The sequence below is a fragment of the Lasioglossum baleicum genome, chromosome 5 (assembly GCF_051020765.1).
Source record: "Lasioglossum baleicum chromosome 5, iyLasBale1, whole genome shotgun sequence".
Classification (NCBI taxonomy): Eukaryota; Metazoa; Arthropoda; class Insecta; order Hymenoptera; family Halictidae; genus Lasioglossum; species Lasioglossum baleicum.
In genome coordinates, this window is record NC_134933.1 from 8,412,621 (window position 1) to 8,431,305 (window position 18,685).

The 18,685-nt window shown below is 46.3% G+C and overlaps 1 protein-coding gene across 2 annotated transcripts; it reads left to right on the forward strand.

Annotated features, from left to right (window-relative positions):
• Window positions 1-722: 722 nt before the first annotated feature.
• Eif2d (eukaryotic translation initiation factor 2D) lies at window positions 723-7,519 on the forward strand. 2 transcript variants are annotated; one of them, XM_076423099.1, is made up of 9 exons: window positions 723-1,071; window positions 1,256-1,643; window positions 1,899-2,192; window positions 2,260-2,601; window positions 3,109-3,251; window positions 3,425-3,505; window positions 3,586-3,790; window positions 3,866-4,034; window positions 4,111-7,519. In XM_076423099.1, exons 2-9 carry the CDS (start codon window positions 1,350-1,352, stop codon window positions 4,185-4,187), a joined length of 1,605 nt encoding a protein of 534 aa, XP_076279214.1. In that variant the 5' UTR covers window positions 723-1,071; window positions 1,256-1,349; the 3' UTR covers window positions 4,188-7,519. The 2 variants fall into 2 exon arrangements, with proteins under 2 accessions (XP_076279214.1, XP_076279212.1); XM_076423097.1 differs by having other exon boundaries at window positions 725-1,081.
• Window positions 7,520-18,685: the final 11,166 nt, after the last annotated feature.

Genomic DNA, 18,685 nt, shown 5'->3' on the forward strand with positions numbered 1-18,685 from the left:
TGCGTTCTACAGTCCGTAGCTTGTGGGGCAAGTTTTCTTTAGAGCGGTCTTAAACTTTTGTCCGCTACTGTATATATACAACTAGAATATATTTATATATTACATGTACATACACATCAAATTTTAATATAACATACGCATGTTAAATGTTATGTTTGAAAATCGAGAAGAAAAGATTGTGCGAAGCTTTGCGGGGCAACCAAGGTGCCCGATTTTGTACTTCAGTGACGCTGGAATCGTCGCGCATGCGCGAGTTTTCCCGTACCATCTAACAACACTGCGCGTATGCGCTACAAACAGTAACGTATGTACCGAAACAATCTGTACTGGACAAAAAGACTCCAGGACGTGTCCTACGAGTTACAAAATATACTTGTTATATTCATTTTTCGGAATCAAATCATATAAATTTTTTAAAATTCTGCGGGGTGCTCAAGGTACCCATTTCGTCGAGAATCTTACTTTACTGAGGCTAATCGCCGCGCATTGGCTACGCAAAATGGCGCTGTGTACGAACACTCTAAAATGGAGAAAATGATACTTGCAGGAATATGCATTGTATTAAATTCCTATGTCCTATACGACTAATTTATTTTCTTCTAACATTTCATATACGTTTGATAAATTACATTCTATGTATTATACTATTCCCTTTGTTAGTTTTAAGTTCTGTGTTGACGATTGTTGTGGATTTATCTAAATGACGTTACATACATATATTTATTTATAAGATATTTTGCATACTCTGAAATCGGAAACATCGAATATACGAGTACATGCATACAAGTCAGTGTTCTGCAAAAGAAATACATTTATAATGTTCAAAGCATATGTATTTCGAGTTCTGTTCGCATCAGTTCACATTTCTAACCATTTCTAACTCGAGCAATGAAGCAAGTAAACGGTTGGACAGCCTGAATATTCCTCCGAGCATCAAAAGTGATCAAAAGTCCAGTGGGTTAATTTTCGCCGAGGGATCATTTCCGAGAATCTAAACGTGTGGCCGAGCAATCGGTGAAATCAAGATGTTTATTAAACCTTTTAAAGTGAAGTCGAACAATCAATTGAAAGGTACAGAGAGGTTAGTACATGATAACATCGTTTAAAATACGTGAACTTCTATTGTACTCGCGGGATCAATTCGTAAATGTGATTTTTTGCAATTCGGAGTTAAATAAACAATAACCGGTTCTTATTGAATAAGTAAGTTATACCAAATGAATGTATATTACATTTCTCCGTTCTTTTTAATTAGGAAAAAGTTGTGTCAAGAGATTTTGGCGGCGTATCCAACGCTGACAGATGAAGAGGTGCAATCGTTAATTCCCAAAAAAGAAGCGATCAGTGTCATGAAAATCACAACTCACAATGGACAGTTGTGCAAGTTATACTGCGTTGCGAAAATACCCATGTTCTTCCAAGTAGACACCTTACATCTGCCTCTGTTGCCAACCATATATACCTTATGGCATCATCCAAACTTGTTAGTTGTCTTCACAACAAGACAACCGGTGATCTCCAAGTTAGCGAGCGGAGCTGATTTGATGTTACCTGGAGTGGTAATCAAAGAACCAGTGACGTTGTACTCGTTTGGCAAACTGCAGAAGGGTACGCTTGTCTCGGTCGACACAGATGATAACAAGGTTGGTTGGCGCAGTCAAATCTAGTTATTAAGGGGATAAACTTGTTTCTAGGATTGCAAGGGTGCGGGATGCACCTTTTTCAATAGTCAAAAGCGCTATATAAAAGATTGATCTAGGCCGCAATCACCCTAAACAGTCCTATTTTTACATTTACGAGGCATAATTTGCATTATTCGGCAGCATGTAGCTGTCACAGCTTTATGCTTCCAAATAATGTAAATTAGACTGCTGAATAAAAATATTTATTTTATTCAGGCATCGGTAGCTGTCGGCATTACAGCGCTATCCAGCGAAGACATGTACATGTCTGGTGGTTATGGAAAATGTATAGAAATACTGCACGTGGTAGGAGACACGCTTTGCCAATTGGGAAAACCACCCACAAGACCAAACTTGGGACCATCTGTAAATATCGATGACAATGACGATAAATCAGAAAATGACGAAGACACCAGGCAAGCTAACAAAATCGATGATAACACGCTTATCGATACGATGAGCGACTTAAGAGTCTCCGATGAGTACCTCGCACATGAATCTGCTGGCGAGGTAATTTGTAGCACATCAATGGCTTATAGATTTATTTGAAATCTATTAATTTTGCGAAACATTGCAGGAAAATGCAGAAAAGAACATGGAAGAATCCGTAGAAACGGAAAATGCAGAAGAACTGATTGAGATGTCCGATACAGTATTAGACCCGGTACAAGAAATGGACAACTTGTTAGAGTACTGCTTTTTGAAAGCATGCAAGAAGTCCGTGAAGCCCGTCGATTTGCCGATGTTGGTATCGAATTTTTTCAAAAATCATTTGATGGCGGCGTGTCCACCCGATAAAAGCATAGACATAAAAAAGTCTCGATATAAAAAGCTATCGGTGTTCCTAGCAGAAATGAAAGCGAAAGGTGTTATTAATACTTCTATCACGAAGGGCGTTGAGAGTCTGTTGTCGATTAAGGTAACGTCGTTGCACCGTGAGACTCTTCTTCTTTCAACCCCGTCGCACAGTGGTCGAAAATCGTCGAAACGTGGCCAAAATAGGAAGGAGTACACCAATTTAGTTGAAAATTGGGTTTTTTGGTTCGCTGATTATTAGACAGCGGATTTTATACATTTATGACAACTATGAGTAGGTGTAATTTGAAACAGTAAAAACATTAGAAGCATTTAAGATGAAAAATATTAATAGTAAGACAGAGAACAAATTTCTATCTCATTCCAGTTCGTTGCAATTCGAGTAGAAAATTTGTATGTTGCATAAAGATCCGCTGTCTACTGATTGTGAATTTGATGTGAAAGTTACAAGAAACAAAGGGCTGGGTATGTGAAGGTATGTGAAAAAATTATTTGGTAATAGAATGATTTTGGCGACGATTTCGATTGAACTCACCACTGTGCGTCGTTATCTTTTGGCGAAATAACGAAGGGGTTCACGATAGACGTATTGATAAACCGTTTGTTACAGTTCGACCACCCACTGGTAAGGAGATTGGTCGTTTTAGAGGAACCGGCACCGGTCGAACCGGTCGTGTCGAACACGGCGGTGGTTTCGGAGTGTTACAAAGTAACCGCTCACGTGGTGCCGATACTGTCGAAATTCGGATACGAGTGAGTATACAGCGTCACGCCTGGGAGACACCATTTTTTGACCGCGATACGATAATTGCAGAGAGAATGATTTTCTGTGCAGAGCAGAAGTCTACAACCGTTACATCATATACCATTATGCTGTATTATATGATCCGAATTATGTACATTTTACTCCCATACGATGATTGCAGAAAAGGGGACGTAATGAAAAGAGCTGAGATCAGAAAATGTTTCACTGATTACGTGAAATTGGAGAATCTACAGGACGGAAAGTGAGCGACCGTTTTCTGTAGTACTATACCGTGCCGCTTTTTCATAGGCGCGATCCTTGTAAACTCGTTCTTTTCTGCAGGATACTGAAATTAAACCCACAACTCGCAGGTATTATGAAAACCAAAGCGGATCAAGTCACCGTCACGATGGAGGACGGAATAAATAAATTTATAGGACGGATGACGCACATGCACGAAGTTATGCTAGCGGGGAACAAGTTGTTGCACACGGGGAAATTGGAGCCCATCGATATGAGGGTGACCGTTCGTTCCGGCGGCAAAAAGGTATAACGATTACTTTCAATTGGTGAAATGAATAATATCGCGATAAATTCATTCGATGGATTTATTATATTAAAGGTGACGTTAGTAAATAACTTGGAGACTTTCGGAATAAACCCGAAAGAGTTTAGCAAGGAGTGCCAAAACATTGGCGCAAGCGCAACAATCACGGATGAACCGGGGAAGAAAACTCCCAGCGTTCTCGTTCAAGGAAATCAAATTCTATACGTGTACAAATTACTTACTGGTAAGCAGAAAGCTTCATTCTTCCAATGTGAATATTCGTACTGTTCTCGTCTAACGAATATCGCTCTTTGTTACAGAAAAATATCAAATTAAAAAGACTTATATAAGGGGGCTAGAATTTGCACCGAAAAAACCAGGGGCTCATAAAAAGTAGATGGACAATTGCTGTTGAACATCACGCTTTTCTCTGTCACTTCTAAATTTGTACAAAACGATTAATACAAAGGGTTACGCTTACCTATTCGAGAGCCTCATGCTGTTACGAAGACTGTGTCTACAAGAGTACGCTGCCGTTGCAATGTCTTCTTTATAAAAATGTTCCATATTATTCATTCGAAGTATATTATATTTAGAAAGATCAAAACGAACGACCGTGTCTCACGATTGTACTTTGGCTCACGAATAAATGTGTTCTTAACTATCAATCCGGTGTTTCTTTCTTTGTAGTTTCTGGCTTGAGACGGTTCCGAAAACGATTGTTTCGAAGTGTTCTTCTACATAGAGTACCGGAGTACCACATGTGTCTTGATCAACAGTATCCAGCATATATTACTCGAATACCCCAGAAAATTACCTCAAGTCGAATCTAGGCGAGGACAACATCAGGGACATCCTCCTCTTCTTTAGATCCTTCGATATATATCAACCTGTGTCAATTTCAACATTGACCGTAGCCCTCTTTGCAAGCTACATGTAAGATATGCTATAATTAGACTGCGGATCTCTTTATGCAAAGTAAAAATATTCTGCATTGATTGCGGGAAGCAGAAATAAAATGAAAATTGTCTTCATGGCTTTGTTACGTTAAAAACAACGTTACAATATTCTCGAATTTTTTAAAGATCCGCAGTCTGGTTATAATCAATTGTAAACCATGCGGTCGGTAAACATTAAAATAAACTATAAATAAATGAATATAAACATTTACGTTTTAATTACTATTTTTGACGGATTTTTAAAAAATCCCAAGGTGAGAGTGGATCGGCCGCCTGGCCGAAAGAATGGAGGATCAGAGTTTGTTAATATAATTTATTGTATATCGAGGTTTCAACATGGAAAAGTACAAATATTGCAATATAGGGCCCGCGAGCTCTCCTCGGGTGGGAGGGAGGGAGGGAGGGAGGAGGGTACAATTTCACAGGAAGGAGAGACAACGCACGGTAAGATACTTCGAGACTCTTTTTCTTTTTCTTCTTTCTTTTTCTTTTTGTTCGGTTGCTGGGAATGCGTTTTCAAAACGGAGAAATATCAAGTGTTACAGATTCAATGCATTTCCTCTGTTCATGTATTCTTTTTTTTCTTAGCTTTTCGTTTTTGTTGTTCGTCGTTCATTTGCCTGACAATATTAGGGAAACAGTTGGACGAATCGAGCGAACGATCCGTCCAGATTTCTCTTGAGTAAAGGAAGGTTCCCTCCTCTCCACGGCCCCCGCATATATTTAATACTCGTTTTTTTTTTCACTGTTACACCGGGTACGCACGTGCGCGTCATGAGGCGACATGTGATACACGCGACGCGCACGTGCACGGGTGAACAGCTTTGTTGTTCTTTTTTTCATCATCGTCATTTTCATCATCGTCATCATCTTCACTTTCTTGTCCTTAACTAAACAGGCTGCCCCTGCAGTCGTGATCGCTCGAGCTGATCGAGTCCCGCCTGATTCGTCGATCGAAGAAACGATACGTTCGAACGAGAAGTAGCCTAACTCCTCGGGAGACGGTTGAAACCCCGTCGCTCGCGAAGGGCTAAGCTACATATATTTCTTCGATTCCTCAAACGTACATCCGATAGTTACTACTTACTCGTTAGCTCGACGTGTTTGTGGGCGGATATGACTTAACGAACCGCGGATCCGTCAACACGTCGACGTTCAGCGAGGATCCAGAACCCGCTCGCGTTCATCGTCGATCCGGATGGATCCTGCTCGAGACGATTCCGTTTGATTGCACGCTGTGCCCCGTGTCCCCGGATCCGCGAAACGTTTAATTACAATAACTTTTAGAATCATCTCTCTGAAAATCGTCGTCTCCATCAACAGCCTACCATTTCCTACGACTATCGACGAATCATGGCCAAAAATAGTATCGAAGCACCGTTGGTTTACCGTTTCGTTACAACCCCCTTCGAACCCCGAAATCAAAAAACAACTTTACCACAGTCGACAATAATCGATCTCGATCGACGAGCGTGCCACGGCCGCGTCGAAGCGCCTTTCATCTCACTCTTTCTTTCTCGTTCTCTCTCTCCCTTTCGCTCTCTTGCTCTCTCTCGCCCTCTTTCTCTCGCTCTCTCTTTCTATCTGTTTCTTTCACTCTTTCTCTCGCTCTCTCTCTCTCTTTCGTTCGTTCTCTCGTTCTCTCGCTATATTCTAAATCGCTTCTTTTCTTCTGTTGGGAACATATTGTGCCTACCGTTGTTGCCTGTTCGTCATCCGGTTGTAATCACGACCGTAATCATTGCCACAATTATCACCAAACATCGTCATCGTCGTTCTTCGCAATTTAATCACCGATAAAATTTCGTTTCATCATCATCATCGATTCGCGTCTCTTGCTCCATACATACTCTCCCTTTCTCTCTCTCTCTCTCTCCCTCTAGCTCTCGTATTCTCGTATTCACTTCTCTCACATTCTCTCTGTCCCTTTCTCTCCGTTTCTCTCTTGCTCTCATTCTTCCATTCTCTCTCTCTCTCTCGCTCTCTGTCTTCCGTTTTTCGACTTCGGAATTTTCATAGTTACTTTTTTTTTTTCTTTTATGCAACACATAATGCGACTAGGTAGTACAGGTTAATTAATAATTAATATCGTTAGTTATACAATAATAACGTATGACTAGACAATGCAAGATAATAATTATATCGTAAATAGTAATAATCATGGATCGCAATTTATATCAACAATTGTGATGGCGCGCACGTGTTGTCGAAAATGTTGTTCTTGTTTGATGTTCTCTTGTTGTTGTTGTCATTAAATTATCGTTATGTGTGTGCCTCTGTGTGCGTGAATGGTCTCCTCCTGTGTACGCGTATGTGCTGTGTACGTATGTATGAATGTATGCGTGTATGTATAATGTATATACCCTACGTGTAACCGTGACGTTTCGTCGACAAGGACCCTTTTGTTCGGTGTGTGTGTGTCACACGCTTCTCCATATCTCCTCTATATCTCTGTCTCTCTCAGTTTTCTTCTTTCTTTCGTTCTTTTTCCCGGAGGTAGGCGCGCGATTTCAATGTTTTCTTTATTTCTTTTTTTTGTTCGCGTATTGCGTGGGCGTGTGTGCACTCTTTTTCGTGTGTATACGGGCGTAGAAAAAGTACAGCGAAGATAACTATTCGTGTAGCTGTGTAGATTCTCGATGCATTCCTGATTCGTTGCCCCAGGATCGTGAAACGGATCGTCTCCATCGGAACGACACGGAATCCACGACAAGAAGAGGTCGAGGTAGCGACGAGGAATGCCTCGACGGAATGAACAGGACCGTGAACACTCCATCGTTGTTTCCACGAGAAAAGAATTGCTACAGACTGTCCCCTCGCGAACACGTAATATCTGTGATCAACAACGAGGGAATCGTCTGTGTGTATGTGTGCGTGTGTGTGTGAGAGAGTGTGTATGTTGCCTGTTTCATCATTTTCGTTTCGATTCAATCCGATCCGTCTGGCTGGTTTGTTTCCGTAGCTCGAGCTGACCTCGAATTTCCCCGCGGCTTCCGACCAGAGAAAAACGGGCCTCTCTCGTTGGTCCGTTTCACGCCATTTTACAACCGTACGAGCTGAAACCGTTGGCAAACTGTTTCGTTCTTTGGCGAAACGGCGTGCACGTCATTCGAAAATACTTTCGTATCTCCGCGAACAGGTGGTCGCGATGTTTAAGAAAAATGTAGGACGATAACAAGCCCGATTCAAAATTTCCAGGGTCCCTTTTTGTCGGCGCGTATCCTAGCTTCGTCGTGTAGCGTTCCAATGCGAATTTGAAAACCGAACGCCGCGCCGATCCGATTCGAGTTATTCGAGGTTCAACTTGAAACTATATGGAACAGTGATGGGCACGGTAGGGGCCCCTGAGCTGCCCGCTTCCCCCACCAACGTCTCTTTCGTGCCCTCGCTCCGCCCTCGTGCGTCCCTCCGTAGCTAACCACGAAAGCACGAGGCACCATTGCACAACGAATGTGCACACTGCACGAAAGAAACGTTAGTGAAGCTTCTTGCCTGTGGCAGGCAAACGTGCTCATCGCTGATGTAGAACAGTGATGGTCATAGTAGGGGTCCCTGAGCTGCCTGCTTCCCCCACCAACGTCTCTTTCATGCCCTCGCTCCGCCCTCGTACGTCCCTCCGTAGCTAACCACGAAAGCACGAGGGCACCGCTGCACAGCGAATGTGTACGCTGGACAAAGGAAACGTTGGTGAAGCTTCTTGCCTGTGGCAGGCAAACGTGCTCATCGCTGATCTAGAACAAGGCCGAGCAACTGGCGGCCCGCGAGCCGCGCACCGCTTCTTTCCCCACTCCTCAGTGCCTACCAGCGTCTCCCACCATTCGGACTTACGAGAGAAACAGAAGAAACTCTTCTCTAGAAGCGAAGAGTGGGAGAACAGGCAAACCCCGGTGGGGGTCGCGCAGCAACGATGGGGAAGAAGTTGCTCGGGTCCGATCTAGAAGACGGACACGCGTATGCGATGCATGTGTACGCATGGAAATGTACGTGCCGTATATGTGTGTCTCTCATATTTCTCTCTTTCGTTCTCTCTTTCTCTCGCTCTCGCTTATCCGTGTATGCATGTAAGTAGGTATGGTCGTTGTTTGTGTGTGTGTGTGTGTACTGTGTGCGTATGTAGAGGAAGCTTCTTGCTCAGAACTACATATTTGAGATCGGTAAAGTCCCGATTAACCTCTTAAAAAGCACGCCCAGGTATCGATTAATGTGTGTAGCCCGCGTGTCGTAACGCGAGAATGCTCGAAAAACGTTTCACGTGAGAATTATGCATACACATGTAACCGTAAATGTAATATAATGCAATACAATATAATGTAATGTAATATAAATGCAATGTAATATAATAATACAATAATATATAATGCAATATAATAATGTATAGTATAGATATATATATCTAACTTCCACGTAATACTTGAATGGATCATATCTCCCCCTACACTTGTAGCCTGCGTTAAACAATACGAGTAAGTAATCCGTAAATTCATGCGATAAGTACACGGTAAATATGCGTTTAAATGACGAATAATTAAATACAGATACACATAGATAGATTAAGAGATTTTGTTCCATCCGAGGATTTTATTTTCACGATCCGAACCAAGTGACAAAAACGATAAAACCCTTTGGCCCCGCCCCGTTACCCTCGAGGTGGGGGGCCGGGGCGGGGGCCACTCGAACAAAGTATACCCGCGAAACGCTAGAGAAAGAAATGTCGGTTCCAAGTCCGTTCGAGAGAGCGCTAGACAATTCGTGTTCTACTCTTTAAGAGGTTAAGTAATCTACTGCCGCGACCATTTCGATCGACGGACCCGTTCCGCGTATCGATCCGGTATCGATAGGGACGGGCGGGTACTCGCGAGTACTTCCGGTACGCGCGCGGCCCTAGCGCGGAGCGGATCGACGATAACAGTGATTCGCGCGGTATCCTTCACGGCGATCAAACTTCCCACGCTGGATGTCGAACATCGGATAAAAAGAAACGTCCCTCTCGACTGTCAGCCGCGATAGCTCGAAAAGAAACCCTTCCGGCTCTTTCTTTTATGTTTCCTTGGCCACGATGAACGTTAGCATCGCTCGCGATCGACGGGATCCGGGATCCCCGATCGTCGGCGGGAAACAAGCGTGACGTTCGTTGTTGCGTCCCGTTCGTCGAACGGTGACCCTGTAGCCGACCGAAACGTTTCCCGGTGCTGGCGCGAGATTACCTATGGGAAGAGGAAGAAGAAGGTCGGTCGCGCGCTTCGAATGCTCGGTCGATGCGTGAACCTTAGGCCTGTGCACGGTGGACAGTGGTACGAGTCCGCGCGCGATCAGTCGCAGCCAGAAACGATCAACGGCACGGCTCCGTGGAGGCGTGTCTTAGCAACGATGGGATGATCCCGAGGGCGTTCCAAAAAGTATCAACTCTGTTGCTGGAAAATTCACCGGCGCCGCGGTTGAACGTCTCTGGCCTCGCTACAGCACCCCCGTCCCAAAAATTCATCGATGCAGTCATCGAGTCATTCGATCGCGTCCCATTCACTTCCTGGCGCAACCGATCAACAATTTGGGCGGACTTGACCCTCCCCCCACTGCTCGGGAACGCCTCCTCTCGCTACGTTACGGAGGAAACGGCGTAGTAGTACAGTCCGAGTGTGGTCGGACGTGGAGCAATGTTCCGATAGCAAAAGAAAGCGTCCCTTCAAAAGAAAGGGATCGATCAAAAGGGTTCCACTAAAGGGCCCTCGTGACTCGCAACGAAGTCACCGAGACCGACGGCCTTTCACCTGATCCGTGCACCGTCATGCACGATGTGTACGACCAGTGATTATCTCGATCTACTGGTTTGCTACCCGCAGGCCTCCCAGGCGGGAAGTTGCCTCTCTAAAGGGGCCGAAGACCCGATTCGAATCCTAGCCATCCCTCCGCGGTCAGTCTTACTTTGTTCGCCTCACGATTCTCTTCACCCTCTCCCGCTCCTTCTCCTCCTCCTCCTCCTCGTCATCCTAAACTTTGTCGCTTAATAACAAATAGCCCCTACACCCCTTTAATCGTAACGTCCTGTTCCACGATAATCCGTACCGTATCACGATCCTCTCGCTTCTCTCTCTCTCTCTCTCTCTCTCAACGGTCTCCCCTGAACAGTCCATGGCCGATATTACGTCGCGCGTGCAACACGCCGCGTTATTATCACTTACGATTTGTGCAGTCCTTCGTTGCCGGACGTCCGATCGATACGTTTTACTTATACACATAGAAAGATTACATCGATCAATTCGACGGGCATCCGTGGAATCGTTCCCCCGATCTATGGAAGCATCAGACACACTCGGCCGAGAATACCCCCACCCGCCCGCCCCCACCCCCCTTCACTGGTTTCAGGATCGCACGTTTCCAGATCGATCGACAAGTTTTTCACAGAAAAATTGGCGGACGCACCGATTCACGCGATCTCTCCAGAACGAAGGCGCGGTCTCGCCGGTTCTCCGCGGGTTTCGCGTGGACATGCACCAACGATAGAAGGAGATACATAGTTCCGCCCCTTCTCGGTTGTCGAGCTCCGAAAACCAAAAGAAACCCCGCCCCCGTTCATCCTCGCCCCTTCCTTTGAACGTTTCCCTGCTTCACCATTTCACTTCGTCCCTTTTTTTACACCGGTTCTCTACATCGTTTCTTTCTTATTTGTTTCTTTAATAAACTCCTATTCCCGTCCGTCCATTCACTTTCCTGTCTCGACGTCGGTCGCACGTCTATCGCCTAGCGTAAACCGTTTTTTTTTTTTTAAATCCTTATAGTAACGTAATTAGTTTACCATTACCGTTATGACAGTATTCGGTGATCTGATCGTTCCTCCACACCGTCTCACTTTCGCTCACTCTCTTTCTCTCGCTCTTTCACTCTCTCATTCTCTTTCTCTCCCTCTCTCTCGCTCTTTCTCTCTCGTCCATCTCTCACATTTAAATAGCGCCTTTATTTATCAGTTACAGTTAAATATCGCTATCAATACCGTATTAAAACCCTTCATAAAATACATTACTCTATTATAATCCGCGTTTTATTTTGTCTCGTTTCACCCCTCCGCACCTATCCGAACGTTTTACCTCCGCGCTCTCCCAGTTCCACCCCCTACCACCCCCTTCGTCTCGTTCCCTCTTCGTCCTCTGTAACATCCTATCATCAGACTTTGCTCTCGGTTCGCGGGTCTCCCACGTTGTTAGCCTAATCTCGCTCCGCCTCGGCTCGATCAACAATTCGCGAGGAAATTCCGAATCGTCCTGCACCAACCCTCACGCTCCAATCTCGGTGTGCGCTTTTCCGCCCCGTTCTTTTTCTCCGTCGTTCTCCAGTTCCGTCGTTATCTCGGTCGCTGTTTCGCCGTTGCCTCGTACGAGCGCGATCGTCGGTCATCGATTCGCGACGATCCACGCCGGACATCTTGCAGAGATGGACCGGAAGCCCGACCGACGCGGAATTCCGGAATCGTTTCACGCGGGGAGCGCCGATCGATCGTCCCTTGGATCCTCGATCCTTCCGCAACCCCCCACCCCTTCCCCGACTCCCGCGGGCGGCGCTAAAACGCACCGATATTCAATTCGTTTCCGTCTGAAGTCTAATTATATGCGGGTGACGCCGGCGGCGCGGTCCGACCACCGATTCTCATTCGAGCTCGACCCCGTCTCGGCGTTGTTCTCGACTCGTCCGTGGAGATCGAGAGCGCACGGAAGACCAGGAGAGATCGATGCACGCGTCAGCGTTGCTATTGCTCTGCCCCCTTTCATTCGATCGATCGTGACATTCGTGTTTGCGCTCGATAAAGTTGAAGAACAGACTTTCTACGCTCCATTTTTGTCCGATTTGTTTATACTCTCCGGATCGAGAACGAACGCGAACTTCTTCCTGCGGAGACACAGTTTTATCCGGACACGCGAGGAAATGAATGGCTGTAGCTGGGCGAAAAAGCTAGTAAAGAGTACCAATTCCATACGCTGCTTTTTTCTTTCGAGAAATTTCCTCGGAGAAGATGAGATATTTAACTGTACTTTGGGTTTATGATCGATTTTCAGGCGGGTCAACTCGAATGATATGTTTGAAGAATGCCGACTGAAAGTAGCAGGGGTGTTCGAGCGATCTCGCTCTTCGGATCTCCTCCGTTCGTTCCGTCGAGAGCGCGCATAGATCGGCGATCGACCGTCGAAGGACGATCGGTTTCCCGCGCCGGCATCCGTCGAGAATTCGTTCGAAATAGCTCGTCCCGACTGGTTCGCCGGGTCTATCGATATAATTATACGCGTATCACATTGTCAATTCACATGACGATATCGGGACGCGCGAGACGCGTGCGGAAACAAAGGAGCCGCGGATCGACCCAGCGAGAGAGATCGGGATCCCGATCGAACGAAGACCAAAAAAAATGCGGAGAAAAGAAAATGATCGCGAGGACCGATCCCGGGTGAACAGCGAGTCGATTCCGTGGATGATGATCCTCGACTCGATCGATCGGCGATCGATCGATCGGTGGCGTCGTCGATTCGGCGGGTGAAAGAAGAGTCACGTCTCCAGTCAGATTTAAGAGCAACTGATCTATATTTCCTTAAGTTACAAAATCATTCGGTAGCATTATCTTCTCGTCCGTCAGGACGACGATCCGAAAAAAAGGACAACGTTCTTCTGTCTGTTTCGTCGAATTTGTGGATGTGTTTCGTGTCTTTCGTGAATTATAATCGTAACGAATCGATACTCATTCATTATAAATTCAATATGTCTCTCTCTCTATTCTCGCGTTCTCTACCTCTCTCATTCTGTCTCTCTCTCTCTCTCTCTCACTCTCTCGTTCCGCTCCTGTTGCTGCCCCCGTCGCCCTCACGTCCCCCTATTTTTTCCATTTTTTCTTCCTTTCCCCCCCCCCATTTTATTTCATTTATTATCGTTTATCCCGCGCGTGTAAGTTTCTTGATTCTTCCCTTTTTAATTAGTGCCCTCCGTGTTCGCTTACGTCTACGGTGGTTTCCCATTAAAGCTGTAAAACGTTTCTAAAGAGAATTCGCAACAGTCGGACAGATTGTTTCGCGTGATTTTTGTTCGCGATCGTGATCCCATAGAAATCGATCCGCGGACGAGCGTCGGCACGCTCCGCCCGCCCCGCCCGCCTCGACGACGAGGATGTTTTTTGGTCCTTTCGACTCGTCCTCGAACCTTCCTGTCGACCAATCGGAGTTTCCCCGCAAAATGTTAGCTTGCAGCTTTATCGAGGAAGTTGAAGGGAAAAGAATGCGCGAGAATGGTTTTCAGAAGTTGGCGACAGCGATTGTACCGCGGATTTCATGCGATTACAACGCCAGCTTATAATGAGTTTACGTAATGTTCGAATGAACTTTCGAGACTTTTTGTCATCGTGGACGTTGACTGGTCGACAGAAAGAAGGACAGAAAGAGGATCCGCGCGACTATCCACCAGTTTACCCCATTCTCTGGATGTCTTTCCTTCTCCCAGCCCCTCCCCCTTTCGTTTGTCCGTTCGATGGATGTCCTCCGCACGCTCGGAGAATAATCGGTCCGGGAACAACGAAAAGCGTATATATTGCACTGTGTTTCAACTTGGCTGATAATAATCGATCCCCTCCTCCTCCCCCGCATTTCTATTTCCCCTTTCGTTTTGTTTCTCGTTTTACCGTTCGTTTTGTTTCTCGTTTTACCGTTCGCTTTCGTGAACACTTATACATATCGTACAACGTCTATAATATCGTAATGGTAAAATCGCTGGTATTATAATAGTAATTACGGAATCACCGCGACAACTAGGAGCGTACAGATCCGTTGTTCCTCGTCGGGGATCTCCTACGCTCGATCGTTCGCCGGAGGCCCGACGCGACGCCGCCGTAGATCGTGCCGCGACGATCGAGGAAAATCCTCGCTCGGCCGGTAGAAAAGTGTCTAGTCGAAGTGAGATCATGGTTGACGGACTCGGCTGAACGCGATCGAATCGCAAAACCACAACTACCGTTCGACTGCGGATCGTTACGCGCGTTCATGGCATTTACCGATTCGCAAGATACAAAAAAAACGACGTTCTGATATTTCGGTTGTTTTTGGAATCGATGAAGGAATTCTCTCTGTACACTGGTGTCGATGAAATAATGAAAATCTGCTTAAAGATCCTCAGCCTAGCGAATTGTCGCGATTCGATCAGGTTGCGCGCGAATCCGGTGTTTGACGGCGCGATCGTTTTGCAGAACGATCGACCGTCGCGACGTCTCGACGACGTCGCGTCGCGTCGCGGCGTCGGGCGTCCCGAGCGACGTCTCCTCCCCCGCCGGTAAAAAACAAGTCCCCTTAATATCTTAATACTGTCGATGAAGAAACTTTCATTCGATTCCCCCGTAGAAATCCCTCGTCCTTTCAATAGAAAAGGATAAAATGTCTTTTTTTTGGCGACGACCCACGGGAAACGCGGTCTACTCGAGATCGATCGGTCGCGTAACAAGTCTAATATGTAATATATATAGATTTATCGCGGATTTTGTACCTCGAGGGCCTCGGCGCGGCGTCGTGGAATGTGCTAAGTTCGTCGGTCCTCGTCCACGCGAGCCATGGCGACTTCGCGGAAACCTTTGCTGCCTGCATCGCGTCTTCGTTTCGAAAATAGACGAAATCTCAGCGCGAATTGAACGCTGCAGCTACCGGGCACTGACACACCTGCTGGTCGCGATGACACTCGAGACTGCGACTACTCGAATCGAGCACGTTGCGCTTTTGTGCGTGATCGAAGAGATCAATCGGTTCGAGAATTTCCGACAAAAGCGCGCTCGTGCTTTCGATAATCGTGGAACGTAGAACCTGGGACCGCTTGTATCGAGGTGTCAGGTGGCTGTAGCGTCGACGAAGTGCCAGAATCAGGTGTCGAAGCAGTCCTTTGCTCCGAATCCCGCCCTTACCCTCGACTATCCGATCTAGTTATTCCTCTTTTGACTTCTGATAGCCGAAGCTCGATGGTTTCATAAAAATCGGTAGATAATCGATGGGAAAAGGAGGTCGAAGAAGTTGCGGCAGCTTCGAACGATTCATGGACGAGAACCGGAAGTCTTTTTCCGGCCGAGAGCCCCCGCACCCGGATGGAATGTGTCTTCGATATAAGAGATCATCGAGATTCGGTGAGCGACTCTCGCCGAGAGCTTTCTGGCTCCGCGTCGATCATCCTAACCGCAGAGCCGCGGATCTTTACGCGTCTAGACGTGTCCGGGAGTCTTCAAGACGCCACGGGAACCGATTCGACCGATAAAACGCGCCGACGAAGGCGCGAGGATTTCTAGAACCCGTGGGAGAAACAGAAGTTCGCATAAGCATCCGCGGCGTCATGATCGCGGCTAGCGTCGATTCCGCTTCGTGATCGACGCGGGAATACGTACGATCGACCGAGAAGCGATCGATCCCGACCATCCGACCGTTGGATCCTCGAAAAAGCTCGTTTACTGGCCACATCCCAAAATGGCAAATGATCGGAGGATCGAGAGGGGCTCGATCTCGGGATCTACATCGAGTATTCTCTCCTCTTCTCTCTGCTTGCCCTATCCCCACCCACCCCCACTCTCGTTCGCTTTTTATCTTGTTTAAATAATTTATATATCGCGTTTCGGTGTGAGCAATTGATTATCGGCAGTCTTTCCGTTTCTGGATCGCGTCGACTCGCTGAAAATATCGCTTTGAGTGATCCTCCCGCTGAAAGATCCTACCCTCCGCCCGTCCCCACCCACCCCCACAAGTTAACCAAGCGCGTCCCCGGCAAAATATAAATTATTTAAAGGTCCGTGGATCACGAGACTCTCGACGGGCATTCCGGCACAGAGACCGTCCCGCGCGAGTTTGATCGTGCGAGAAAGCGCTCCGGCTCGGGGCCAACTATGGCCACCGGGGCCACGGGGCCCCGGTCGAACGTCTCCGGCCGAAAGGAAAAGAGTGTCTAGGTGTCGGGGAACGAGTTGTCGTTCTCTGTTCCTCGAAGAAACGACGAAATGGGAAACGAAACGGATGAAGCCCACCCCCTCCCCACGAAGCACCGTGAATTCCTCGATCAACCCCTCTCTCTCGTTCTCTTCCCCCCATCCGTAACCCCTGAAAAATATCTCGATCGCTCGGATCGCTTGAATATCCGCGCTCGGTTCTCAACTATTTTTTTCTTCCCCTCTTTCTCAATTTTTCTCTTTCTCTTTCTCTCTACTTTGTTGTCACCGCTTGCTTGTCCCTTCCTCGTTATCTGAGTGGAATAATTACAAGTACATCGTCTCTCATTGTGGCATGTGTGTGAGTGTATTCGTGTGGTCAAGTTTGTGGTTTCGTGTCGGTGTCGCGTATACAGACATTCACTTTCTCTCTCGTTCTTCGATCTAATACGATTTTATATTAATTTCTCATTCTCTCCTTCTCTTTCTCTCTCGCTCTCACTCTCTAGTTCTCTCTTGTTCCCTTTCGCTACTCTTTCTCTCGAAAATATTCAACGTGTTCTCCTCGTTCACGCACATTTCTTTGTTGTTTGAACTGTTTTGCTTGTTCGTTTGTTTTTGTGGTGGTGGTGGTGGTGGTGATGGTTCTTGTTGTTTGTTTGTTTGCTTGTTTGTTGTTGTTGTTTCTTTTAGTATCACTATAGAGTTATCGTAATTAAATATTTATACACCCATTGACAAACTAGCTACCACGTTTTTTGTCGTTTAAATACAGTTCCATAGATATCAATTAATTTAATTAATTAATAGTTATTATAATAAGTTACGATAATTAATAATTAGAATAATCAAAACATGTACAGAAGATTATAGATTATCTCTTTCTTCCCCTCCGTCCAGTCTCTGTGCCCTCCTCCTCCTTCTCCTCCAGCTTTACCCCTTTTCTCTGTCTTTCTTCTCTCTCTTCGCCCACCCACCCCATTCCCACCCCCTCTCCCCAGTCCTTTGCCAGTTCCCACCCTCGTTTACCGTCGTTTTGCGTCGCTCCTCCCTTTGCAACCCCCACACTCTCGCGCTCGCTCTCTCTCTGTTTCCTCCCACCATATTTTTTTTTGGTATATTTTCTTTCGATTCTTTTGTTAAAGAGTAGTGTTCTATCGGTTTCTTTTTTTCTCGGTTGATCGTTGTGTTACTCGCCCTCCGGAGTAATTTCCTCCTCATTGTCTCGCGTATATTATTTTTTTGTAATTTTCTTTCCTACTTTAGTTATTTCCTAGCTTCTCGCCGCTCTCGCACTTTCACTCTTTCTCGCTCGCATCCCCATTCTCTCTTCTCCTCGCACACGATCAGTCTCTCTCGTTCCCTTTTATTTATTTTTTTGTGTTTGTTTGTTAGTCTTTGAACACTCGACGCCTCTCTCTCGTTCTTTTTGTTCGCCCGTTTATCTAGTTAGCTTAGCTAAGGTATAAGTACTTCTCTCATCTTTCTCTATCGGCTCGCTCTCACTGTGTCTGTCGCTCTCTCTTTCTCTCTGTGTGGTTCGTTAGTTAGGCCTACGGTGAGCTAGAGCCGCTTTCGCTGGCCGACAACATTTCCAACGATCTCTCGGGTCGCCCCTTGCTCGATCGCGTAAAAATAATTCCACCCTTGTCGGATGTCTCGCCTCGCCACCCTATCTCTCTCTCTCTCTGTCTCTCTCTTTCTTTCTTTCTCACCCCTTTTCTAATTCACAGTCGTGCATCCATTCTCTCTCTCTCTCTCTCACGCACACACGCAAACACTCTTCGACTCTTTCTCTCGCTCTCTTTCTCTTTGGTATTGTGCTCGCTGGAGGATCGAATCCACCGTCTTCAAACGATCTCGGAAACGGTGCACCCTTTGGCTCTCAAAGGGCGGCGTTCTCCGTCCAAGGAAAAGACCCACGCCGAGGATATTCATAGAATCGCGCCAACCGTCCGGTTGACCCGACTGCCAAACAATAGGAGAACCGAAGAAAAAACAATCACTGCGATTTCCGCCCCCACG

What these genes read in the sequence shown, in the direction of transcription:
- Eif2d (XM_076423097.1), top strand. Translation starts at nt 1,026, where the DNA reads ATGTTTATTAAACCTTTTAAAGTGAAGTCGAACAATCAATTGAAAGGT. An exon ending in CAATTGAAAGGTACAGAGAG is followed by an intron (nt 1,082 to 1,255) that starts GTTAGTACATGA and finishes CTTTTTAATTAG; the next exon opens with GAAAAAGTTGTGTCAAGAGA. An exon ending in AGAGTCTGTTGTCGATTAAG is followed by an intron (nt 2,602 to 3,108) that starts GTAACGTCGTTG and finishes CGTTTGTTACAG; the next exon opens with TTCGACCACCCACTGGTAAG.